This window comes from Nerophis ophidion, linkage group LG16, assembly GCF_033978795.1.
Source record: "Nerophis ophidion isolate RoL-2023_Sa linkage group LG16, RoL_Noph_v1.0, whole genome shotgun sequence".
NCBI classification, from domain to species: Eukaryota; Metazoa; Chordata; class Actinopteri; order Syngnathiformes; family Syngnathidae; genus Nerophis; species Nerophis ophidion.
In genome coordinates this window covers 31,172,465-31,200,081 of record NC_084626.1, presented here as the reverse complement: position 1 = coordinate 31,200,081, position 27,617 = coordinate 31,172,465, and the positions used below count along the sequence as shown (strand labels likewise).

The 27,617-nt window shown below is 39.3% G+C and overlaps 1 protein-coding gene across 1 annotated transcript; it reads right to left on the bottom strand.

Moving 5' to 3' along the window:
- taf4a (TAF4A RNA polymerase II, TATA box binding protein (TBP)-associated factor) lies at nucleotides 1–27,004 on the bottom strand. The gene is made up of 15 exons (XM_061874924.1): nucleotides 26,004–27,004; nucleotides 11,482–11,615; nucleotides 11,178–11,297; nucleotides 10,522–10,605; nucleotides 8,425–8,547; nucleotides 8,260–8,349; nucleotides 7,968–8,180; nucleotides 7,704–7,845; nucleotides 6,454–6,556; nucleotides 5,503–5,672; nucleotides 5,284–5,414; nucleotides 4,284–4,409; nucleotides 2,367–2,423; nucleotides 2,158–2,280; nucleotides 1–1,063 (listed from the first exon to the last, which is right to left on the bottom strand). Exons 1-15 carry the CDS (start codon nucleotides 26,518–26,520, stop codon nucleotides 905–907), a joined length of 2,292 nt encoding a protein of 763 aa, XP_061730908.1. The 5' UTR covers nucleotides 26,521–27,004; the 3' UTR covers nucleotides 1–904.
- Nucleotides 27,005–27,617: the final 613 nt, after the last annotated feature.

Here is a 27,617-nt window from a genome sequence, read left to right as displayed (position 1 = left end):
TTACTGCAAAATATTGATTTATTCAAAATGTGTAATAGAGAAACATTATTTTAATATATGAGTAAATTCTTTCAGCTATTAAAATATGTAAAAGTAAAGTTCTTACAATGGGCAATAGACATGACAACTTTTTAAGTAATTGGTTGTAAAAGATACTGGATCTATGCAAATTGCAAACTGAGGTCAGATTTTAAAAAGAAGGTATTATCAATCAGATTCAAGGCGATGACTAAAAATGCTCTCTTAAATTGCTGATATCAAAACTTATTTCACATACCCGTACATAGCAAATATTAAAAGAAATAATAAAAAGCACTCTTCACACCCAAATAATTAAAAGAAATTACCAAACACATCATCCGCAGGTGGATGCCCTATTTAAAATTTGATGTATATTCAAAATTAAATAAATAACTACACATTTATTCAAGCACAAATCAGTAAATAAATACGGTGTAAGTATTGGTAGAGCTTTGTGGGAACACAGCAGAAAAATATGGCTTGCAGTTAGGAAGGCAACTCAGTAAATCACAGTTTGAAAGTACTAATAATTGAGTTAAGTACAAGATCATTATTTAATTTTAAAAAAGCATATTGGGTGTCTGTCAAAACTAAAGGAGATGTTCAGTGCTTCCAATTCTAATGCAAATGCCAACAATATGAAAATCAACCAGTGAGTTACAGTGCAAACTTACCTAATTTTGGATGTTAAAATAATAATAAAATAATCCAGTTTTCTCTGCTGTACAAAGTCCATTGCTACTCAAACAGTAATTGAGTCTTTAGGGGGGAAGTGGAGAGGTGAATCAATAGATCGTAATTTGACAATGTGAAACCACAACTCCAAACAGGAAGTGGTTGCTCTCATCACAAACTCCCCCCTCCTCTCATCTTGTCATCGAACTTATTTGAGAAAGCCCTTGTAGAGAAAATGGGAGTTACTGGTAAACCTCTCATTCTCCAAACAGAAGAGTAAGTCCCTGAGATTGACGCGTGTGATGCGTTGCCGTGTGGGTCTGGAACCTGATGAACCAGCACCTCTTGACAGAGAAGAAGATGATCCCTGCAGGGAGAAATAATTTAGTAACAATGAATTTGAAGACGGCAATGAGGTGGCAACTTAACCAAGGTGAACTCTGCCTCTTAGCCGAGTGCAACTGCACTTTTTTGGCATATTTACCTATCATTCACAATCATGACAGACAAGACAAAAGACGTGTTTTTAAATGCATTCTAACTGGTAAATAAAAGTTCACTAACAATTGAGCCAATGGGTGGTCCTCTATTCCCCCCGTAAAGCCCTCTAAATAGAAACCACCAACAATAACCCACCCACATTTTGTGACTTGAATATTAACCAAGTGTTAGTGATATTGTCATTATAAGCGCTAACACTGACAATATTTTTAGCCGCGCCGTGATCACAGGTAGGTAACTAGCTTGTGTGGCTATGTTGACACCATTGGCTGGTGGGCAGCAGGTGAAAGTTTATTCTAGATTATAAATCATGCCTCTCACTTGGGTAGCAGAAGGATGAGGACATAATCCGACAAATTGGTACGCTTTCGCAGCCAATTTAGACTCGGAAAGGCGAGGAAGACACAAAAAGATGTTTGGTTCCACCCTCCTTTCTCTTCATTAAGATTATGAGTCATTCTTCATCTAAACTGAAATATATGAACATCCTAACATTCGTCATCCTTGTGACAGTAGACATTGCACAGTAACTAATATTGTGTTATGTTTGTTGGCTCTCATGATGTCTGCAGTTAGTAATCGGTTATGTTGTCGAAGGAAAAAGCGAACATTGTAATGCGTTTTTGAAATTAATGCATCAACGTATGCTTAAAATAAGCAAAATATGTAAATATTACATGTTATGAATTTGCCTGTTACTACATTACATTCATTGTATAATTACTGTGTATATATAAAACCTTGATGGAGGTGTTTCAATGTTTAAGAGCTTTATAGACAGAATAGAGCAACTACCATGCAATTTCCAAAAAAAAGTGCAGTTTCCCTTTAAATTGGTATGAATTGTAGATTAAACTATGGCATAAAAGCTGAGGAAACTATTCAAATTGCGATAAACACAACTAGACAGTTCTTTACTTGACAGGAGTGTGACTGTAACTGCAGTAAACATTACTATACCTCAGTTATAGCAGAGGAAGAAGGCGAGTCCAAAATCTTCTTCTTTTTTCTCGGGCCAATGGCTGCCAAAGCAGTCATATTGGCCTCCCTCTGTCTCATCTGAGCCAGCTCCTGTTGCTGCATCTGAGTCAAACACATATGCAAACATGGGCATTAATTAGACTGCATTTATATACACTAATAAAAAAAGACCTATTGACTCCACTTACCTCTTTAGCTTTTTGTTTTAGACGGAGCTGCTCTGGGTCTTCTTGACGAGCTCGGGACTACAATAGCAAAAAGATTGAACACCAATACATGTTATATTGTCAGTAGAAAATACTCAAGACAAGATGGTATAGGACTGATTAAACACATTTTAGAATATGCTTAAACTGTATTGTTAACACACCACAACTACATGAATCTCATTAAAAGGTTAGAAAATGCCTTGAGTGGATTATTTGTTTTTTTCTCGTTAACATACAAACCCTGTTTCCATATGAGTTGGGAAATTATGTCAGATGTAAATATAAACAGAATACATTGATTTGCAAATCATTTTCAACCCACATTCAGTTGAATATGCAACAAAGACAACATTTTTGATGTTCAAACTGATAACATTTTTATTTTTGCAAATAATCATTAACTTTAGAATTTGGTGCCAGCAACACGAGACGAAGAAGTTGGGAAAGGTGGCAATAAATACTGATAAAGTTGAGGAATTCTCATCAAACACTTATATGGAACATCCCACAGGTATGCAAGCTCATTGGGAACAGGTGGGTACCATGACTGGGTATAAAAGCAGCTTCCATAAACTGCTGAGTAATTCACAAACAAGGATGGGGTGAGGGTCACCAATTTGTAAGCAAATTGTCGAACAGTTTTAGAACATTTCTCAACGAGCTATTGCAAGGAATTTAGGGATTTTACCATCAACGGTCCGTAAAATCATGAAAAGGTTCAGAGAATCTGGAGAAATCACTGCACGTAAGCGATGATATTACGGACCGTTGATCCCTCAGGCGGTACTGCATCAAAAACCGACATCAATGTGTAAAGGATATCAACACATGGGCTCAGGAACACTTCATAATACCACTGTCAGTAACAATAGTTGGTTGCTACATCTGTAAGTGCAAGTTAAAACTATGCTATGCAAAGCAAAACCCATTTATCAACAATACCAAGGAACGCCGCTGGCTTGGCTGGGCCCGAGCTCATCTAAGATGGACTGATGCAAAGTGGAAAAGTGTTCTGTGGTTTGACGAGTCAACATTTCAAATTATATTTGGAAACTGTGGACGTGGTGTCCTCCGGAACAAAGAGGAAAATAACCATTCGGATTGTTTTGGGCACAAAGTTCAAAAACCAGCATCTGTGATGTATGGGGGTGCATAAATGCCCAAGGCATGGGTAACTTACATATTTGTGAAGGCACAATTAATGCTAAATGGTCCATACAGGTTTTGGAGCAACATATGTTGTCATCCAAGCTACCTTATCATGGACGCCCCTGCTTATTTCAGCAAGACAATGCCAAGCCACGTGTTACAACAGCGTGGTTTCGTAGTAAAAGAGTGCAGGTGCTTTCCTGGCCCGCCTGCAGTCCAGACCCTTCTCCCATCGAAAATGTGTGGCGCATTACGAAGCGTAAAATACGACAGCTGAGACCCCAGACTGTAGAACGACTTAAGCTCTACATACAACAAGAATGAGAAAGAATTCCACTTTCAAAGCTTCAACAATTAGTTTCCTCAGTTCCCAAACGTTTATTGAGTGTTGGTAAGACAAAAGGTGATGTAACACAGTGGTAAATGTGCCCTTTCCCAACTACTTTGGCACATGTTGCAGCCATGAAATTCTAAGTTAATTATTATTTGCAAAAAAAATAAAGTTTGAGTTTGAACATCAAATATGTTGTCTTTGTAGTGCATTTAACTGAATATGAGTTGAAAAGGATTTGCAAATCATTGTATTCCGTTTATATTTACATCCAACACAATTTCCCAACTCATATGGAAACGGGGTTTGTACAATGTCACAATCAACAAAGTTGAATACAACATTATATTATAGAAAAGGTTCATTATTGTCCTAAATTAGAGATACAGAAGGGATGTATGTCACTTTTGTAGTACCTTAGCTGCCTTCAGAAGAATCTCTCTCTCCTGCTCTTCTTTTTGCTGTTTCTCTAACTGGTCCAGCTGCTCAAAGAACTTGAGTTGGGCACGAACATCACTGGTCTGTTCATGGTTATCGTCCTCCTGCCAGCAGATTAGTAAAGTTAAAAAAAATATTGAGATAAAACTGTGCAATCAAATAGCCCTGACATCATTTAAAATGTTACTTCTCCTTTGGAAATTAGATTTTACTTCAGTGGTTCTCCCGGTAGCAAGTCAGGAGTTAAGATATTTATTTTCTCCCGTTGTACTGTCACCTGGAGTCTATAACATGTGATTTGTGGGAAATAGGCAGGGTGCACCCTGGACTGGTCACCAGTCAATCGCCGCGCTTAAATACACAAACAACCATTCCCATTCTCACTGATGAGCTATACGAGTCTCCAAGTAACTTAAATGCACATTTTTGGAATTTGGAAAAAAAACATGCATACCCAAGCACGGGAAGAATATGCATATTGAAAACCAAGATTTCCCATCTGGATTTGAGCACAGATCCACTTGGCTTTGAGGGCACATGTGCCAAGTACTATTCTACTGGGGCGGCTTGGCATGGTTGGTAGAGAACCTGGAACCTTGAGGGTTCCAGGTTAGATCGCCGCTTCCGCCATCCGAGTCGCTGCCGTTGTGTCCTTGGGCAATATACTTTATCCACCTGTTCCCAGTGCCACCCACACTGGTTTAAATGTAACTTAGATAATGTATTTCACTATGTAAAGCGCTTTGAGTCACTTGAGAAAAACGCTCTATAAATATAATTCACTTCACTTCACTGTGAAGCCCAGTTCAAATACTATACATGTAAATCAATAAACATGTACTGCATGCTAAATAAATTGTTCTATTTGAGCAAGAACTTCACTGTGTTACAACTGTAATCATGTTATGTTAATTTGAATAATTATTCGTACAGGGTACCCTGCAACAGATAGTGAATACAATAAATCAATGAACAAACCTTGAAATTGCCGTTTTTCTGCTGGGCGACAAAGGAAACCCTTTCCATCAGATCACGGAGTCTGTGCTGAGTAGCATGCGAGACAAAGTTGATAACATCTGCACTGAAGTCTGTCATTTCAAACCTGCGACCTGGAATAGAAAAAAAACTGTTAACCGTTACTCTGAACAGGAAGAACACGCGTGCAAGACTTAGCAGGAAAAAATCATGAAATCTTACCAATTTCCAGCATTCTCCTATGCAACGCAGCACAGGAAAGAAAAGCCTCTTCCTTACAGGAATGTGTCACTACTCCTACATGTCCGGAGTTGGTTGCTAAGATGTTGGCGCTTTCCTCAGTTAGGTTTACTCCAGCCATGGACGCTACATCGTTGATGTCATCGTCATCTCTGCAAAAACACATGCAGATTTGATGAATGCATGCCTAAACATCCTGGGTTAGAAAAGCACTGAGGTTTTAAAAACTAGCAATTAAAGGTAAAATTAGCTTGGTGCAGGACCATTTAAATCAAGTTGGTTATAAATATCAAAACAGCATATATTCATTCAACAAAATCATGATTCAAAGTAAAATACATTGTCTAGACATGTACATGTTTCTTCACAAAAATGATATATTTTGTTCATCCCCCTTTTTTGTTTAGATTGTGCATTCAAGTATGAGTCTCATCCGACCATTTCTCTACTATTAACTTGTTTACATAAAGCTGATGTGCATTAGAATACATAAATTTAAAAGTAACGGTTATGGTAATGAAGAAATCAGAAAACGATTATATAATGAAAATAAAAACTGTTCGAGGGGGGGAGTTGCCCACTTATGAGGTCCTCTCCAAGGTTTCTCATAGTCAGCATTGTCACTGGCGTCCCACTGGATGTGAATTCTCCCTGCCCACTGGGTGTGAGTTTTCCTTGCCCTTTTGTGGGTTCTTCCGAGGATGTCGTAGTCGTAATGGTTTGTACAGTCCTTTGAGACATTTGTGATTTGGGGCTATATAAATAAACATTGATTGATTGATTGATTTTGGATGTATGTTTGATCTGATATAAATGTGATTTGTTTCTATCTCAAACGATGACAGTGACAACAATAATCCTAAGGACAATTATTCAGAAAACATGTATGATTACTAGGTTTATTTGTTTGATGTGATTGCATTACATTCTTACTTGAAAGTACTACCAGCTTCTTTCAGCCGACTCCTTTGAGCAAGGGTCAGGACTGCAACCGAGCTTTGCCTTGAAACAGGTGACACCTGCGACTTCACAGGATCTGTCAGAGAAAGAATAGACAGTCCACATCATGTGTCCACAATTTTTTTTTGCATCAGTGACCACATTTTTACGGACCGTCCTTCCTTGTGTGGCAGATAAATACAGCAAAAATGAGTGCATGAAAAATGTTTTAGCGCAAGACACTTCACCCACCTTGTTTCCACTGCCACTCACATTGATGTATGAATGGGAATGAATGTTTGGTGGTGGTCAGAGAGAACAGGCACAAATTGGCAGCCATGGTTCCATTAGGTCTACCACTAGGGCAGTTGTGACTGCAAAAGTAGCTTACCACCATGTAATTAATGATGGGTTCTCAGTGCTCACTGTAAAGCACTTTAAGTGTCCAAAAAAGCGCTATATAAATCTACATATTACTATAAATTCTACTATTTTATTTTTATCACTATATTTGTGGCTGTGTATTTTTATTTTACTGGTAAAGTCTGATGTTGGTGCTGTCTAACTTAACTTTTAATGGACCTTGTATGCCATGAACCTGCTGAGGACTGCAGACGGAAATTAACCTTTGGCTACAATCTAGCGGGGTGTAAAATATAGCCTGGAATAGTCATGGATGCATGGGATTCTGGGTAACTGTTATGTTTCGTTTAAATTGTGTTACTGTGAGGATGTTCTCCCGAAATGTGTTTGTCATTCTTGTTTGGTGTGGGTTCACATTGTGGTGCATATTAGTAAGTGTGTTAAAGTTGTTTATATCACAACCTTCAGTGTAACCTGTTTGGCTGTTGACTATATGTCTTGCAATCTCGTACGTGACGATAGAAGTAGCTAGATGCATGCGTCCGGCCGGCACGCAGATAAAATGGTGTAAAGGCGGGCGATGACATGTTGTAGAGGACGTTAAAAGTAAAGCCATCACGGCACTCCCTCAATATTGTAGTCCGAGTGAAAATCGGAGAATGTTAACCCCGGGTGATGTACGGGAGAGGCATCAAAATCCGGAAAGGGGGGGGGGGTCGGTTATTATGCAGCTGAGTCACATCAGAGTGGCCAAAGAGCCGCATACGGCTCCGGAGCCGCGGGTTGCCAACCCCTGATCTACATCAACGACAGAAGCTACCTTTATATAATAAAAGCATACATACAAATATAATTAGTTGACTTCAAAGTAATCTCCTTACATTGTTGCAGCTCTTTTAGCTGGACCTGTGGCTGTCCCAGCATGATGCGACCAGGGGCCTGATTCCTGAGACTCACCATGGGGGACACTGCTAAGGGGACCTGAGATCTTAGCAATGCTCTTTGTTGCTGAGGATGGAGGACCTACAAAGTGTTGTTATGATTAGTATTACTCAAAAAGTCATTGGATGTAGTTTTATTCTCAGGGACATTGTTTACATTGTAAAATTATGACATTTAATTGAAACAATGTAGCAGACACTTACAACTGACTGTGTCTGTCCGGGCTTGTTAACATTTGGTTGAAGCTGCGGTCTGTTGATTTGGGCTGTGAGCCGAGGAGCATGGCTACTCGGCACCACTGAGGTGGGGCTTGGAGAAGTGGACAAGACAGAACCAGATGCTGGCTGGGGTAGCTGACTCTGCTGGATGAAGGCAGTCGAGTCTGGGGTAAGTTGTCTTAGGGCAGGAAGATTTTTCTGCAGAAAAATAGACAAACGTTTAGAAATGATATAGACTCATGGATGCCAAGAGAAATGGGGACATACGCCTCCTTACCTCAAGGAAAGGCACTAAGTATGGCTGTGGTGAGGAGTTAAGCTCTTTATACAGTCTGCTGGTGAATTCCTCGGCTTCCAGTTTATTCTCCTGACCGAAGAAAAGCTTCCATTATTGTACAGTATGATTACAGGTTAATACCATAAAAATATCGTACTCACTCACCAGCAGGTCTTTAACAAGCTGTTTCACACTGGCAGCAGCCTCGGATGATCGCTTGCCAGTGCAAGTAAGCTTGATCAGTGTAGACAAGAAGTTCCGACATTTGTTTACATTCTCCATTGTCTCCTATTAGGAGTAAAGGACACAAACAGATTCTGTTTGACTTTGTTTTGCCATACTGTAAATCAGGAATATTCATCTAAATTGTGTTGGGCGCCGCATTTCCATAAAGTTAAGGACCAGGGGCCAAACGTCTCCCTTCAATATTAGTCTTATTTTGTTTATTTCAGAGATCTAGCATCCTATATAGTAGACATAGGATTTTGGGCTATTTATTTTGTCAGTTACAGAAGCGCTCTGCTGTGTTTAAGGACCTTTAAAAAAAATGTGAGCCTCCAGTGTTTCTAACTGACCTCGCCGACTTTTAGCGTAGGCCAAAATGATAGAGGACCTAAAATAGAACCTTGAGAAACTCTTCTAGTATAAATAAAAGTTCTGTTTGCAACTTGTTCATTGTTACATTTTTAAAGCAACAACTATAACAAACACCATTGACTAGTTTGTGTTACCATTAGTGGTTTAACAGAACACATCTGTTAAAACAGTCTATACTTTTCAAAATTACTAAGTTTGTGTGTGTAACATTTTTTACCGGCCTAAATAAAATGGTTGGTGTTAAAGGCGGCCACTCACCTGGTCTCATCAACACACACTTGCAGGGAGCGTGTGCACACATACAAAAGCAGTTTAAGAGAAGCAATGAACAATTTGTAGTCATATTGTTGGTATGATAGAACAGTGGATCTCAACCTTTTTTCAGTGATGTACCCCCTGTGAACATATTTTTAATTCAAGTACCCCCTAATCAGAGCAAAGCATTTTTGGTTGAAAAAAAGAGATAAAGAAGTAAAATACAGCACTATGTCATCAGTTTCTGATTTATTCAATTGTATAAGAGTGCTAAATATTGTTCATTTGTAGTGGTCTTTCTTGAACTATTTGGGAAAAAAAGATATAAAAATAACTAAAAACTTGTTGAAAAATAAACACATGATTCAGTTATAAAGATTTCTACACATAGAAGTAATCATCAACTTAAAGTGCCCTCTTTTGGGATTGTAATAGAGATCCATCTGGATTCATGAATTTATTAATCCTAAACATTTCTTCACAAAAAAAAATCTTTAATATCAATATTTATGGAACATGTCCACAATAAAATCTGGCTGTCAACACTGAATATTGCATTGTTGCATTTCTTTTCACAGTTTATGAACTTACATTCATATTTTGTTAAAGTATTATTCAATAAAGATATTTATGAAAGATTTTTTAATTGTTGCTATTTTTAGAATATTTAAGAAAAAAATCTCACGTACCCCTTGGCATACCTTCAAGTACCCCCAAGGGTACGCGTACCCCCATTTGAGAACCACTGTGATAGAATACACATTCAATGAGCGCTAACACTAACTATCCAAATCGCTATTATTAGCCAACAACAACCAAAGCATGTGTTCTGTAGGTAATTACTGACATCATTACGTCCTAGAAGCTGTAAAAAGTGCAGGATATATTGTATAAAATACATTGGAAAGTTTGTACCCTCTAGACATCTGTTTAAATGTTGCAAACAGCCCCTTTAAGGAAGTTTAAAAAATTACTATTGGCTGCATCTGAAGTAATCAAGCCACAGTAACACCTTTGTTACATAAATCACGGTATGAAAAAACATTCTAACTGCCAAAAAGGAGAGGACTTTTAAGGTGTGCCTTGAAGAAGATCTCAGTTATGGAAATTACAAATTTAGACCCCACTGTTTATGTTTGCAATCAAGGTAAAATTTCCACGTGTTTACAGTGGTCTAAGTTTCTCTACACAACTGAAGCACTCTGGTGTTTTAGGAATTTGCTGCAAAAATGTTTTGTTTCCCAAGTTTTGAACTGACACCTGGGTGCTGGTCTGTCGTCATTCCTGGGCCGGATTTGGCCCCCGGGCCATGAGCGAAATAACCCTGCTGTACATCGTAATACGTACAGTATCACCTCATGAACACTAAACTATTTGCAATCTCTGTCTCACCCGAGTGGCATGACTCACTTTACTCATTGTAACTGATGTAACTGTGGTCCCAGCTGTTTGAATCCTTTGGGTTATTCCTGGTACTGCCGTCCCCACTGAACTCTGAGGGAGAGGGAGAGTGCAATAATTATCATAATTGTATTTAATTGAATCCTTTAAATGTGCTTTTATGAATAATGTTTGCAGATTAGGTTGAAAAAAATGATTAATAAATGGGTTGTACTTGTATAGCGCTTTTCTACCTTCAAGGTACTCAAAGCGCTTTGACACTACTTCCACATTTACCCATTCACACACACATTCACACACTGATGGAGGGAGCTGCCATGCAAGGCGCCAACCAGCACCCATCAGGAGCAAGGGTGAAGTGTCTTGCTCAGGACACAACGGACGTGACGAGGTTGGTACTAGGTGGGAATTGAACCAGGGACGCTCGGGTTGCGCACGGCCACTCTCCCCACTGCGCCACGCCGTCCCTAAATCAAAATAATCTCTTAATTCTCTCACCTGCTTTGTGTACTTTACCAATTTTGACCAGCTTTTCATTTATGTATCAGAAGACAAAACAATTTGACAAATGTATGTGGACTAAAGTAGAGCATCATCAGAACATTGCATTATTTCATAATATTTCACAAAATACTTTATTTAGGGGACACATTCAATAGGGTTACCTGAAGTATAGGAGGTCTATGAAGTGTGGTGGTGGCAGTTAGTGCTGATGGAGTTGGACAGCCCGGTCGAATAATGGTGGTAGGAGCTGTTTGTCTGCTGATGATGTTATTTCCAGGAGCCTGTCAAAAGGCAGAAACCACGAAACACTTTCCCATCAAATCGTGTTCTCACTCGCCACCTTAATGTGGGCACATCTTCACAATCCGTTAAGATCCAATACCTGAGTTTTATTTAAATCTATGCCTTGACAAAGATGATTATACCGTCAGAGTCACATATTGCACACCCCTGGTGTAATATTACCTGGCCTGTAGACATATTTGTTGGCGTCGCAGTCCGAGGCACCATGCCTCCTTGAGCCTGTGCCTGCATTTGGGCCAGGGCTTGCTGAGGAATCATCAACAACTGTCCACTCTCGCTGCGCACAAGCACCATCCCTGTAGCATGTTAAAGTACATATGATGCTATTGTCATGATAACAAGTTGTATAATCCAAGTATAAAACAGACGCTATAAAGGTAATTTTGCAAATCAAACAAAGATTTTCAAAATATCCTCACAGATGGCCACGTCAGATATTATTAATGTATTCAACCAGATTTGGTGTATCTATTTAGTCTTTTGGGGGACTTATGCACTACTTATGTGAAAAAAAGTGTTAATCAGGTGAAATTTCACAATTAACCTGAAATTAATTTTTACGTGACAATTTAATTTTTCTCAACTTTTTGAATAACTTTGCTCCAATACTTTTGCACAACTTGATGTTCTCTGACAAAAAGCTTAACATCAAAAATCTTAGCAGGTGACTTTTGTTTATTTTTATTTTCATAGAAAAGCATTTTCTAGGTTCTACAGTATGTATCTTATTTCATTGCAAACTGCTGATGACACTGTGACACTCTAAGCTCAGTGGACAATTTCCTCTCTGTTACCATCCTTTTGAAACCTCGTAATAACATACTCTTTATCAGTTATGTGTTGTCCTAGTCTCATAATGTCAAAATGTGATTGACATGATAACGATGATGATGAAAAGGGTTGCTTAAATACAAATTCTAATTCAGGAGTCCCCAACTTTCATTAGTCTCATAGCTAATCAGACGAAAAGATAGGCGAGATGAATAGAGATGTGACGTTGGCAAACGAGTAGTGTCTTTTGAACGGCTCTTTCAGGTGAACACGAAAAGCGAGTTTAACTCTCTGAAAATGTTCATAGTTTTGTTAAGTAGCCTAGTTTAGGCATACACACACCAGTAGGGTAGTACTAGTTTGCATTAACTTAATTTACTGTGTTGGCCCTGCGATGAGGTGGCGGCTTGTCAGGGTGTACCCTGGCTTCCGCCTGAATGCAGCTGGTATAGGTTCCAGCCGCCCCCGTCACCCCAAGAGGGAAAAGCGGTAGGAAATGGATGGGTGAATGGATGGGTATATTGTGCTCATTTTAATATTAAATATTTTTTTATACAGAGTATTCTAGATTTATTATTTGTAGGCTAATGTTTCCTATATTGTTAAAATGATGTGTGTAAGGCATATAGCTTTTATTGAGCCAAAAAGTTTCTTAGGTGGGAGAAAATTCTCCACAATGGTCTTAATGTCAAAGCAATGAAATAATTATTGAATATGTACAATCAAACACAATCCAGGTAAATTATAATATGTTTCAATATTTCCAATACAGTATAAATTGGTGAATATTTAAATTATTCAGATCCAAATCTGATTTTATAACATACAAGTGATTATTACCCCCATAAGAACAGGTAACTTCTGTAAATATCTAGAAAAAGAGAGAACCCACGCAGTCACGGGGAGAACATGCAAACTCTACAACACAGGTGTCAAACTTAAGGCCCAGGGGCCAGATCAGGCACACCACATTACTTTGTGTGAACCCGTGAAGGCCTGAAAATATGCTAAAATAAAAAAATTCCATTTTGACAAACAAAAAATATGTACTGCGTGAAATTGCATACTTTTGAAACTAAAATATTATCCAATATTACAAACAATATTATATTTTCATACTTTCCAAACATTTTTTGTCAAAATAAAAATACATATTTAAATGTCTGCTTGACTTATGATTTCAAAGCAAGTTACACTGTAAAAATGAAATTATTTTTCTATTTAATTTTACGGTAAAATTTACGGTGGTTTTTACAGCGTATTACTGTAAATTTAAAAACCTACTGTCAAACTATGTCAAATGAAAAATCTATAGTTGTTTTTACGATGTATTACTATATATAAAAAAAGCAGTATTTCTTTCTTTTTTTTTTAAATAAAAATAAACTTGCAGCTTTGTTGCCGTAAGTTAAAAAAAACAGTGGTACAGTTTCTCCTTTTACAGTAATATGTTGTGAAAATCACCGTGAATTTTACGGTAAAATTCTGGTGACAAAGCTACCATTTTTCCATCCATCCATTTCGTACCGCTTGTGAACTGAAGAGAAGTGAAGTGAATTATAATTAAATAGCGCTTTTCTCTAATGACTCAAAGTGCTTTACATAGTGAAACCCAATATCTAAGTTACATTTAAACCAGTGTGGGTGGCACCAGGAGCAGGTGGGTAAAGTGTCTTGGCCAAGGACACAACAGCAGTGACTAGGATAGCGGAAGCGGGGATCGAACCTGGAACCCTCAAGTTGCTGGCACGGCCGCTCTACCAACCGAGTTATACCGCCCCCTTTCAGGGTCGTGGGGGGCGCTGGAGCCTATTTCAGCTGCATTCACATCATGCTCAGATTCACACACGAGGGTCAATTTAGTGTTGCCAATCAACCTATCCCCAGCCGCATGTCTTTGGAGGTGGGAGGAAGCCGGAGTACCCAGAGGGAACCCATGTAGTCACGGGGAGAACATGCAAACTCCACACAGAAAGACCCCGAGTCCGGGATCAAACTCAGGACCTTCGTATTGTGAGGCAAATGCACTAACCCCTGTTCAACCATGCTGCCTGCTATCAATTTTATTACGCAAAAAAAAAAGACATGGGTAACATTTTTCCATTTAAGGTATTATGTTGTAGAAAAAATATATATATTTTAGAGTAAAATTCTTGTGACTAGGTAGCCATTTTTCATGGAAAAATCTACAGATGTTTTACAGTGTATGACAAAATATATATAATAATCATATTATTTGATGTGGCCCTCAATGAAAACCAGTTTGACACATTCACTCTACAAATATATTCAACTAAATTGTTTGGGGGCCACATTTACAGAAAGTTAAGGACTGGGGTCCAAACTTCTCCCTTCACTATCAATATTATGTTGTTATTTTCAGAAAGCTGGACATTTAACATTTTAGAGAAGTTCAAAATAAGCTTCCATAAGGTAAGCAAGGGTTTTTTTCCTTGAAATTTCACCTGGAAGCCAAATATCCGTAATTTTCTTTAAGTTTTGTGTACGTGTGGAATGTGCAAGGAACACTCATCAGGGGTGAGGAAGTTCCAGCTACCCCTGTGACCCCAAGAGGGGATAAGCAGTAGAAAATGGCTGGCTGGATGAGTATATTGTGCTCATTTTAGTGTTCGTATTATTTTTATACAGAGTATTCTACGTGTATTATTTGTAGGCTTATATTTCCTGTATTGTTAAAATGATATTTGTATGGCAACAGTTTTTATTGAGACAAAAAGTTTCTTAAGTGAGAGCAAATGCTAAACAATGATCGTAATGTCAGAGCGTGGAAATAACAATGGAACGTATAAAATAAAACACAACCCAGGTAAATTATAATAATGTTTATAAACTAGAGGAGAGAATATGCAAACACAGATATTCAACTAAATTGTTTAGGGGCCACATTTCCAGAAAGCTAAGGACAGGGGGCCACACTTGTCCCTTCACTATCAGGCGTATTTTGTATATTTCAGAAAGCTAAACATTTAAAATTGTAGAGAAGTTCTAAATTATTTTCCATTAGGTAAGCAAGTGCATTTTCGGTTTCTCTTGAAATTTCACTTGGAAGCAGAATATCCCTAACTTTCTGTAAGTTTTCTGTATGTGTGGAATGTGCAAGGAACACTCATCAGGGGAGAGTATTAATTGTATTTACTGTGTTGACCCTGAGAAGAGGTGGCGACTTGTTGGGGTGTACCCCACCTTCCGCCTGAATGCAGCTGGGATAGGTTCCAGCCACCCCCATGATCCCGAGAGGGACAAGCACTGGAAAATGGATGGATGGATATACTGTACTCATTTTAATACTCAATATAATTTATACAGAGCATTCTAGATTTATTATTTGTAGGCTAATGTTTCCTGTATTGTTATAATGATGTGTGTATGGCATACGGTTTTTATTGAGCCAAACGGTTCTTTATGTGATAAAAATTTTCAAACAATGATCTTAATGTCAAAGCAATAAAATAATGGAATTTATACAATAAAACACAACCCAGGTAAATTATAATAATGTTTTACAATATTTCCGATTTGAATTATACACATCCAAATCAGATTTTATAACATACCAGGGATTATTTCCTCCGTAAGCACAGGTCACTTCTGTAAATATCTAAGAATAGAGAGAGGAGAGAACATGCAAACACAGATATTCAACTAAATTGTTTAGGGGCCACATTTCCAGAAAGCTAAGGACAGAGGGCCACACTTCCCCCTTCACTGTCAGTCGTATTTTGTATATTTCAGAAAGCTGGACATGTAAAATTGTAGAGAAGTTGAAAATAAGTTTCCACAAGGTAAGTGAGCGCATTTTCGGTTTATCTTGAAATTTCACTTGGAAAGCCAAATATCCTTAACTTTCTGTAAGATTTGTGTGTGTGCAATGTGCAAGGAACACTCATCAGGGTGGAGTATTAACTTTATTTTCTGTGTTGGCCCTGAGAAGAGGTGGTCACTTGTCGGGGCGTAACTTACCTTCCGCCTGAATACACCTGGGATAGGTTCCAGCCACCCGCATGACCCCAAAAGGGACAAGCAATAGAAAATGGATTGATGGATGGACAGGTATATTGTGCTCATTTTAATATTCAATATAATTTATACAGGTGTATTATTTGTAGGCTAATGTTTCCTGTATTGTTAAAATTGTTTGTATGGCATGTAGTTTTTATTGAGCCAAAAAGTTCCTTAAGTGATGGAAATTTTTAAACAATGATCTTAATGTCAAAGCAATGAAATAATTATGGAATGTATACAATAAAACACAACCCAGATAAATTATAATAATGTTTTGCAATATTTCCGATTTGAATCGGAAATATAGGTTCCAGATTTTATAACATACCAGTGATTATTTCCTTTATTAGAACAGGAAACTTCTGTAAATATCGAAAAACAGAGAGAGGAGACAACATGCAAACACAGATCCATCCATTCATCCATCCATTACAATATTTCCGATGGAGTATAAATTGGTGAAGATTTGAATTATTCACATCCAAGTCTGATTTTATAACACCTACAAGTGAATATTTCCACCATAAGAACAGGTAACTTCTGTAAATATCTAAAAAAGTTTCTTTGGTGAGAGAAAATTCAAAACAATGATCTTAATGTCAAAGCAATGAAATAATTATGGAAAGTATACAATAAAACAACCCAGGTAAAGTATAATAATGTTTTACAATATTTCCGTTTGAGGATTTGAATTATTTACATCCAAATCTGATTTTATAACATAGCAGTGATTATTTCCTCCGTTAGAACAGGTAACTTCTGTAAATATCTAAGAATACAGAGAGGAGAGAACATGCAAACACAGATATTTAACTACATTGTTCAGGGGCCACATCTCCAGAAAGCTAAGGACAGGGGGCCAAACTTCTCCCTTCACTGTATTTCGTATATTTCAGAAAGCTGGGTTGATTGATGGATTGATTGATTGAAACTTTTATTCGTAGATTGCACAGTACAGTACATATTCCGTACAATTGACCACTAAATGGTATCACCCGAATAAGTTTTTCAACTTTAAGTCGGGGTCCAACATTTTAAATGTTAGAGATGTTCAAAATACGTTTCCATAAGGTAAGCAATTTAATTTTTGGTTTATCTAGGAATTTTCACTTGGAAGTAGGGCTGGGCGATATATCGATATACGCGATATAACGCGGGTTTGTCTCTGTGCGATATAGAAAATGACTATATCAAAATATTCGAGTATACATTCTCACGTAGTTGTTTTTAGCTGCGGAATTACACTACAGGCTCTTCCCACTCCTTCTTGTGTTTCTTTCTCACAGAGTGTAATCGCAGGTTCTTACATACGTCACATACTGTCACGTCATACTTCACATACGTATACGCCCTCGCCCAGCAAAGAGGTGGCAGTGTGGCTAACGTTAGCCGTGATGCTAGCGGAGTGTTGCGAAGGTGCGAAAGAAGGTGCGAATCTGGTAACAAATGAAGGAAGAATTAATTCCCAAGAAAAACAGCACGGAGTCCATCGTCTGTCCGTGGTTCGGCTTCAAGTGGGAATATGTCGAATAGATATCCTGTTCTGTCTCCCTGTAATGTTTGTCTGATCTTGAATGGGATTGTGCTGAAAATTTTAATTTTCCTGAAGGAACTCTCCTGACGGAATGAATAAAGTACTATCTAATCCATCTAATCTAGACAACTTTAATTTGTCAAGTGTGGGGCACAAGCATTGCTACGAAAAATAGCATTACTGCTATTATGTAGCATCATTTGAAAAGTCACCTGCTAATAACTTTAATAAATACAGTTTTGGTAAATTGACTTAGTTGTGATTTACTTCTCTTCATGCAAGTTTCAAATGAGCATATATTAATGCAGTATGAAGAATGTATTAATGTAGACACATAAAATCCTCATACTGCTTTGATTATATGTATCAAGTGTTCATTCAAGGCTAAGGCAAAATATCGTAATATATATCGTATATCGCGATATGGCCGAAAAATATTGCGATATTAAAAAAAGGCCATATCGTCCAGCTCTATGTCAAAGCAATGAAATAATTATTTACAATAATGTTTTACAATATTTCCAATTGAGGATTTGAATTATTTACAATTCAAATCTGATTTTATAACATACCAGTGATTATTTCCTCCATTAGAACAGGTAACTTCTGTAAATATCTAAGAATACAGAGAGGAGAGAACATGCAAACACAGATATTAAACTACATTGTTCAGGGGCCACATTTCCAGAAAGCTGAGGACAGGGGGCCAAACTTCTCCCTTCACTGTCAGTCATATTTCATATATATATATATACTAAAGTAATGTCCGATCATTACCTTATAAAATTCGAAGTTCAGACTCATGTTCGGCAAGCTAATAATAATAATAACTGCTATAGCAGCCGCAACATTAATGCTGCCACAACGACGACTCTTGCGGACCTACTGCCCTCGGTAATGGCACCGTTCCCAAAGTATGTGGGCTCTATTGATAACCTCACTAACAACTTTAACAACGCCCTGCGCGAAACCATTGATAGTATAGCACCGCTGAAGTTAAAAAAGGCTCCAAAAAGGCGTACGCCATGGTTTACTGAAGAAACTAGAGCTCAGAAATTATTATGTAGAAAGCTGGAACGCAAATGGCGCACGACTAAACTTGAGGTGCACCATCAAGCATGGAGTGATAGTTTAATAAATTATAAACGCATGCTTACCTTAGCTAAAACTAATTATTACTCAAATCTCATCCGCATTAATAAAAACGATCCAAAATTTTTGTTTAGTACAGTAGCATCGCTAACCCAACAAGGGACTCCTTCCAGTAGCTCCACCCATTCGGCAGATGACTTTATGAAGTTCTTTAATAAGAAAATTGAACTTATTAGAAAGGAGATTAAAGACAATGCGTCCCAGATACAACGGGGTTATAGTAACACAGATACGATTGTATATACGGCGGATACTGCAAATATCCAAAATAGTTTCTCTCGTTTTGATGAAATAACATTAGAAGGATTGTTACAACGTGTAAATGGAATAAAACAAACAACATGTTTACTTGACCCACTTCCTGGGAAACTTATCAAGGAGCTTTTTGTATTATTAGGTCCATCAGTGCTAAATATTATAAACTTATCACTTTCCTCGGGCACTGTTCCCGTTGCATTCAAAAAAGCGGTTATTCATCCTCTCCTTAAAAGACCTAACCTCGATCCAGACCTCATGGTAAACTACCGACCGGTGTCTCACCTTCCCTTTATTTCGAAAATCCTCGAAAAAATTGTTGCAGAGCAGCTAAATGAGCACTTAGCGTTTAACAATCTATGTGAAACCTTTCAATCCGGTTTCAGGGCAAATCACTCGACTGAGACAGCCCTCGCAAAACTGACTAATGATCTATTGCTAACGATGGACTCTGATGCGTCATCTATGTTGCTGCTCCTCGATCTTAGCGCTGCTTTCGATACCGTCGATCATAATATTTTATTAGAGCGTATCAAAATACGAATTGGTATTTCAGACTCAGCCCTGTCATGGTTTAACTCTTATCTTACTGATAGGATGCAGTGCGTCTCCCATAACAATGTGACCTCGGACTATGTTAAGGTAACGTGTGGAGTTCCCCAGGGTTCGGTCCTTGGCCCTGTACTCTTCAGCATCTACATGCTGCCGCTAGGTGACGTCATACGCAAATACGGTATTAGCTTTCACTGTTATGCTGATGACACCCAACTTTACATGCCCCTAAAGCTGACCAACACGCCGGACTGTAGTCAGTTGGAAGCGTGTCTTAATGAAATTAAACAATGGATGTCCGCTAACTTTTTGCAACTTAATGCCAAAAAAACGGAAATGCTGATTATCGGTCCTGCTAGACACCGACCTCTATTTAATAATACAACTTTAACATTTGACAACCAAATAATAAAACAAGGTGACTCTGTAAAAAATCTGGGTATTATCTTCGACCCAACTCTCTCCTTTGAGTCACACATTAAAAGCGTTACTAAAACAGCCTTCTTTCATCTCCGTAATATCGCTAAAATTCGCTCCATTTTGTCCACTAAAGACGCCGAGATCATTATACATGCGTTTGTTACGTCTCGTCTCGATTACTGTAACGTATTATTTTCGGGTCTCCCAATGTCTAGCATTAAAAGATTACAGTTGGTACAAAATGCGGCTGCTAGACTTTTGACAAGAACAAGAAAGTTTGATCATATTACGCCTGTACTGGCTCACCTGCACTGGCTTCCTGTGCACTTAAGATGTGACTTTAAGGTTTTACTACTTACGTATAAAATACTACACGGTCTAGCTCCAGCCTATCTTGCCGATTGTATTGTACCGTATGTCCCGGCAAGAAATCTGCGTTCAAAAGACTCCGGCTTATTAGTGATTCCTAGAGCTCAAAAAAAGTCTGCGGGCTACAGAGCGTTTTCCGTTCGGGCTCCAGTACTCTGGAATGCCCTCCCGGTAACAGTTCGAGATGCTACCTCAGTAGAAGCATTTAAGTCTCATCTTAAAACTCATCTGTATACTCTAGCCTTTAAATAGACCTCCTTTTTAGACCAGTTGATCTGCCGCTTCTTTTCTTTCTCCTATGTCCCCCCCTCCCTTGTGGAGGGGGTCCGGTCCGATGACCATGGATGAAGTACTGACTGTCCAGAGTCGAGACCCAGGATGGACCGCTCGTCGGGACCCAGGATGGACCGCTCGCCTGTATCGGTTGGGGACATCTCTACGCTGCTGATCCGCTTGAGATGGTTTCCTGTGGACGGGACTCTCACTGCTGTCTTGGAGCCACCATGGATTGAACTTTCACAGTATCATGTTAGACCCGCTCGACATCCATTGCTTTCGGTCCCCTAGAGGGGGGGGGGTTGCCCACATCTGAGGTCCTCTCCAAGGTTTCTCATGGTCAGCATTGTCGCTGGCGTCCCACTGAATGTGAATTCTCCCTGCCCACTGGGTGTGAGTTTTCCTTGCCCTTTTGTGGGTTCTTCCGAGGATGTTGTAGTCGTAATGATTTGTGCAGTCCTTTGAGACATTTGTGATTTGGGGCTATATAAATAAACATTGATTGATTGATTGATATATTTCAGAAAGCTGGATTGATTGATTGAAACTTTTATTAGTAGATTGCACAGCACAGTACTTAATCCGCACAATTAACCACTAAATGGTAACACCCGAATAAGTTTTTCAACTTGTTTAAGTCGGGGTCCAACATCTTAAATGTTAGGGAAGTTCACAATACGTTTCCATAAGGTAAAAAAGTGAATTTTTGGTTTGCCTTTTTTGTTCTTTGATTTTTGATGTTTCCCTCTTACACACACATAAGAGGGATGTGTACTATGGCTATGAGTTGATTTTTTCCCTTGGCCTCAGTCTGGACCCCCTCTCCAGGGGCCGAGGCTTAGACCGATTTTTTTATTTATTTTTTTATTTTTTATTTTAATATTTTATTTTTTTTCTCCCATTCTCCTCCACGTGTTTACCTGTATCTCACCTTTTTTGTAAGGGGCGCCGTAAGTTGGCAGACTCGTCAGCGATCCTGTTCTGTCTCCCTGTAATGTTTGTCTGACCTTGAATGGGATTGTGCTAAAAATTTTAATTTCCCCTGGGGGATTAATAAAATATGTCTGATTCTGATTATTTTCCAATTTTCACTTGGAAGCCAAATATCTTTAAAGGTCTATTGAAATGAGATTTTGTTATTCAAACGGGGATAGCAGGTCCATTCTATGTGTCATACTTGATCATTTCGCTATATTGCCATATTTTCGCTTAAAGGATTTAGTAGAGAACATCCACGATAAAGTTCACAACTTTTGGTGCTGATAAAAAAGCCTTGCCTTTACCGGAAGTCGCAGACGATGACGTCACAATGGTGAGGGCTCCTCACGTCCTCACATAGTTTATAATGGGAGCCCCCAGCAGCAAGATATTCGGACCGAGAAAACGACAATTTCCCCATTAATTTGAGCGAGCATGAAAGATTTGTGGATGATGATATTGATAGCGAAGGACTTGAAAAAAATAAAATAAAATAAAAATAAAGTTAAAAAAAAAAAGGTGATTGCATTGGGACGGATTCAGACGTTTTCAGACACATTTACTAGGATAATTCTGGGAAATCCCTTATATTTATATTGTGTTGCTAGTGTTTTAGTGAGATTAAATAGTACCTGATAGTCGGAGGGGTGTGTCCACGGGTGTCTTGAGGCCAGTCTCTGAGGGAAGTCGACGGCAGCTGCATGGACGGCGCAAGCTCAGCTGATCTCCGGTAAGAGGCGACATTTTACGACAATTTTCTCACTGAAACCTGCCAGTTGACAAGTGGTCGGGAACCATGTTCGCTTGACCGCTCTGATCCATAGTAAAACTTCACCTCCGGGAATTTTAAACAAGGAATGACCGTGTGTTTGTGTGGCTAAAGGCTAAAGCTTCCCTCCTCTATCTTTCTACTTTGACTTCTCCATTATTAATTGAACAAATTGCAAAAGATTCAGCAACACAGATGTCCAAAATACTGTTTAATTGCGCGATGAAAAGAGACGACTTTTAGCCGCTCTAATATGTCCTCTATAGTCTGTGACGTCACGCGCATGCGTCTTGATTCCGCGACATTTTCAAACATCGCGGGAAATTTAAAATTGCAATTTAGTAAACTAAACCGGCCGTATTGGCATGTGTTGCGATGTTAATATTTCATCATTGATGTATAAACTATCACAGTGGTTCTCAAAAAGGGGGTACTTGAAGGTATGCCATGGGGTCCGTGAGATTTTTTTTTAAATATTCTACTAATAGCAACAATTTAAAAATCCTTTATTAATATATTTATTGAATAATACTTCAACATAATATGAATGTAAGTTCATAAACTGTGAAAAGAAATGTAACAATCCAATATTCAGTGCTGACAGCTAGAAATTTTGAGGACATGTTCCATAAATATTGATGTTAAAGATTTATTTTTTTGTCAAGAAATGTTTGGAATTAAGTTCAAGAATCCCGATGGATCTCTATTACAATCCTTAAAGAGGCAACTTTAACTTAATTACTTCTATGTGTAGAAATCTTTATTTATAATTGAAACACTTGTTTATTTTTCAACAAGTTTTTAGTTATTTGTATATCTTTTTTTCCATATAGTTAAAAAAAGACCACTACAAATGAGCAATATTTTGCACTGTTATACAAGTTAAAGGCCTACTGAAATGAGATTTTATTATTTAAACGGGGATTGCAGGTTCATTATATGTGTCATACTTGATCATTTTGCGATATTGCCATATTTTTGCTGAAAGGATTTAGTAGAGAACATCCACGATAAAGTTCTCAACTTTCTGTGCTAAGAGAAAAGCCCTGCCTTTACTGGAAGTCGCAGACAATGACGTCACATGTTGATGGCTCCTCACATATTTTCATTGATTTTAATGGGAGCCTCCAACAAAAACAGCCATTCGGACCGAGAAAACGACAATTTCCCCATTAATTTGAGCGAGGATGAAAGATTTGTGTTTGAGGATATTGACTAGAAAAAAAAATAAAAAGTTTAAAAAAAAAACGTGATTGCATTGAGACGGTTTCATATGTTTTTAGAGACATTTACTAGGATAATTCTGGGAAATCCCTTATCTTTCTATTGTGTTGCTAATGTTTTAGTGAGTTTAACAGTACCTGATAGTCGGAAGTGTACGTCCACGGCCGGGTGTTGACGCGCAGTGTCTCAGGGAAGTCGACGGCAGCTGTATGGACGGCACAAGCTCAGCTGATATCCGGTAAGAAGCTACTTTTTAACCACAATTTTCTCACCGATACTTGCTGTTTGACATTCGGTTGGGATCCATGTCCGCTCTGATCCATAGTAAAGTTTCACCTCCGTGAATTTTAAACAAGGAATCACCGTGTGTTTGTGTGGCTAAAGGCTAAAGCTTCCCAACTCCATCTTTCTACTTTGACTCCTCTAATATTAACTGAACAAATTGCAAAGGATTCAGCAACACAGATTTCCAAAATACTGTGTAATTATGCGGTTAAAGCAGACGACTTTTAGCTGTCTGTGTGCGCAGCGCTCATATTCCTAACAGTCCGTGACGTCAAGCGTACGCGTCATCATTCCGCGACGTTTTCAAGAAAAAACTCCCGGGAAATTGAAAATTGCAATTTAGTAAACTAAAAAGGCCGTATTGGCATGTGTTGCAATGTTAATATTTCATCATTGATATATAAACTATCAGACTGCGTGGTGGGTAGTAGTGGGTTTCAGTAGGCCTTTAAGTTCATGAATCCATATGGATCTCTATTACAATCCCCAAAGAGGGCACTTTAACGTGATGATTACTTCCATGTGTAGAAATCTTTATTTATAATTGAAACACTTGTTTATTTTTCAACAAGTTTTTAGTTATTTGTATTTTCTTTTTTTCCAAATAGTTCAAGAAAGACCACTACAAATGAGCAATATTTTGCACTGTTATACAATTTAATACATTTAGAAACTGATGACATAGTGCTGTATTTTACTTCTTTATCTCTTTTTTTCAACCAAAAATGCTTTGCTCTTATTGGAGGTACTTGAATTGAAAAAAAATGTTCACAGGGGTTACATCACTGAAAAAAGGCTGAGAACCACTGAACTATCAGACTGCGTGGTTGGTAGTAGTGGGTTTCAGTAGGCCTTTAACTTTCTGTAAGTCAGGGGTCTCAAACACGCGGCCCGCAGGCCAATTGCGCCCCGCGAGACATTATTTAGCGGGACTCACTTTTAATATGAAAATTTAATGATGGTGCGGCCTGCAAGTTTCATATGAATGGCGGTTTACAGCATCATACTTGTACACCCTCAATTTTTCCGGGGGACTACCGATTTTCAGTGTCCCTCCAGGGGTAATCATTCTCCCGAATTTCACCAAAACTACAATATTCAGAGGGCACCGTGGAGGCGCTGCCTTTAGCGTCCTCTGCAACCTGTACAAACAGCGTGCCAGCCTAGCCACATCTTGTATTTGGCTCCTAGAGACGCAGTAAGCAACTGCAAGACATAGTTGATCAACAGCCATACAGGTCACACTGAGGGTGGCCGTATAAACAACTTCAACACTGTTACAAATATGTGCCACACTGTTAACCCACACCAAACAAGATTGACAAACACATTTTGGGAGAACATCCGCACCGTAACATAACATAAACACAACAGAACAAATACCAATAATCCCATGCAGCCCTAGTACTTCCGGGCTACAATATACAACCCCCAATCCCAACCCCTATTGTAGCCCGGAAGAGTTAGGGCTGCATTGGATTCTGGGGATTTGTTCTGTTGTGTTTATTTTGTGTTACGGTGCAGATGTTCTCCCAAAATGTTTGTCATTTTTGTTTGGTGTGTGTTCACAATGTGGCGGATATTTGTAACAGTGAGAAAGTTGTTTATACGGCCACCCTCAGTGTGACCTGTATGGCTGATGATCAAGTATGTCTTGCAGTCACTTCTGTGGGTCTGCAGAAGCCTCATACAACATGTGACTGGGCCGGCACACTGTTTATATGGTGGAAAAGCGGACGAGACGGCAGGTTGTAGAGGACGTTAAAGGCAGTGCCATCACGGCACACCCTTAATATTGTTGTCCGGGTGAAAACCGGGAGAATGATTGCCCCGGGAGATTGTCTGGAAGGGTGTTTCCCAGAAAGATCGTGAGAGTTGGCAAGTATGTTGCTAGGGCGGGAAAGCCATTCAAAGAAGGTAAATTCATTAAAAAGTGCATTTTAGATTTTTATTAAGAAATCGTTTCTCGCGGCACAGCCTCACCCAGTTTCTGCATCCAGGGGCCCCCGGGTAAATTGAGTTTGAGACCCCTGCTGTAAGTTTTGTGTATGTGTGGAATGTGTGAGGGACACTCACCAGGGGGGAGTTGGATGTTTTGTATACTGGGCTGACCGGTGGATGTCACAGGGAGCCTGGGAGGCAATGTCTGTTGCGTCAAAGTTTGGATCCCACCTGGACCGGCAGATCTAGGGGCATCAGGAGTAGGCGTGGCAGCGTGCTGCGATGGAGCCAGCGCTCTGGTGGGGGGCTCTACCTTGATCTTGTACGGCCGTGCGGTCTTGACAACTGCCGCAGGATTCTCGCCATTGTTCCCGTTTAAAGTTGGACCCGACTGCGCCGTGTGCATGGGGGGAGGCCGAACCAGAGTCACCGTGGCTCCCGACGCCGGAGTCACGGTCGCAGTCGAGGCGATGACACCTTGGGAGTGGGGGAGAGGAGTCTGGATGACAGTTGGGGCCATGATGGCGGTGCTCGGCTCCCTGGACAACATTAGTCCGGCGCTACTGACAGTTGTGGCCGATGTCGCGGGACAGCTGCTTGTCACTGACGTCCCGGCGGGAGGGAAAGCGCTTCCTGAACTGTGACAGTTCATGTTCGACGACCGAAAAACCCTCTTCCGCTGGACGAGCAAGGGGAGATAAGTCACGCCAACCCTGATAATAAGTGTTTATGTCAGCGTCGTGTCCCGTGGTAAAGTCCGTCGACTAACCACGCGGGCGTCGTTACGTCGAGACCCCATTTAGTGAACTTGACGGGGCCCATGCTACTCATCAGCCCCCGTCAGCTCGTCCCTTCCTGTCCCAGGCGAGCGACACAGTATTCGGGCGTTACAACGTACAGTACCTGCCTATATAGCCACCTTCTTGACAAACAAAAAACTTTAACCGCTACAGCACTAACAAAGTGTCTTCCCAGTGGTTATTGTGAGGCGAGAACAACAATGGTGAGTCTACAGAGCGTACGACGTGACAAACTACGGCTTTATTCACCTCTGTGTGTAATATAAGATCATCCGGGAGACCAGGCGCGGCCGCCATCTTTACTCTCCCGCAAGCTAGCGAGAAGTGACTGCCAGTTGAGGGACCTAGCGAGTGATGTGCGCATGCGCGGAATTTTGCTGAGTTGTGATTGGTTGGTCCGCAGAGTAGGAGGCGGTCCCAACGTCTTGACATTAAAAAAAATACCAAAAAAAAACAAAAAACGGCCTCGGGAGTTCTCGGGTGTTTTCGTCAAATAATGCGATTTCAGACGGTCTTTCAATATTGCTCACGGAGTTTTAAGTATGTTTCTGCGGCAGAAACACACTGCTGTCATTCTTTACTGTGTGAATGTGCATCTTTACTGCGGGTATAGTAACGCCTGATTTAAACAAGCCCGACTGTTTGCGACGACAACGCAATAGAGCGTGAAGCAGTGAAACAGTAGTACTATTACGTCACTTGTGAGGAATTTGATCAGAAAACAATGCATATCGATCAACAAGGAGGTTATTTTAGCGAGTTAGCTTTTCAATAAGGAAGGTTAACTTTTTAATTACCAATAATTTATCAACCATTTTAAGGTCCCTGTGACTCCCAAACAATTTTCAATTTCATTTGATGCCATTCTAAAGTTAAAGTACCAATGATTGTCAAACACATACTAGATGTGGATTGGCAACACAAAATTGGCCCTAATGTGTGAATGTGA

Excerpts from the sequence above, each read along its gene's own strand:
- taf4a (XM_061874924.1), bottom strand. The coding sequence starts at position 26,520 with ATGAACTGTCACAGTTCAGGAAGCGCTTTCCCTCCCGCCGGGACGTCA. Across the intron at positions 10,606-11,177 it reads ATAGACCTCCTATACTTCAG|AGTTCAGTGGGGACGGCAGT; the intron begins GTAACCCTATTG and ends CCTCTCCCTCAG. Across the intron at positions 8,181-8,259 it reads ACTTAGTGCCTTTCCTTGAG|AAAAATCTTCCTGCCCTAAG; the intron begins GTAAGGAGGCGT and ends ATTTTTCTGCAG.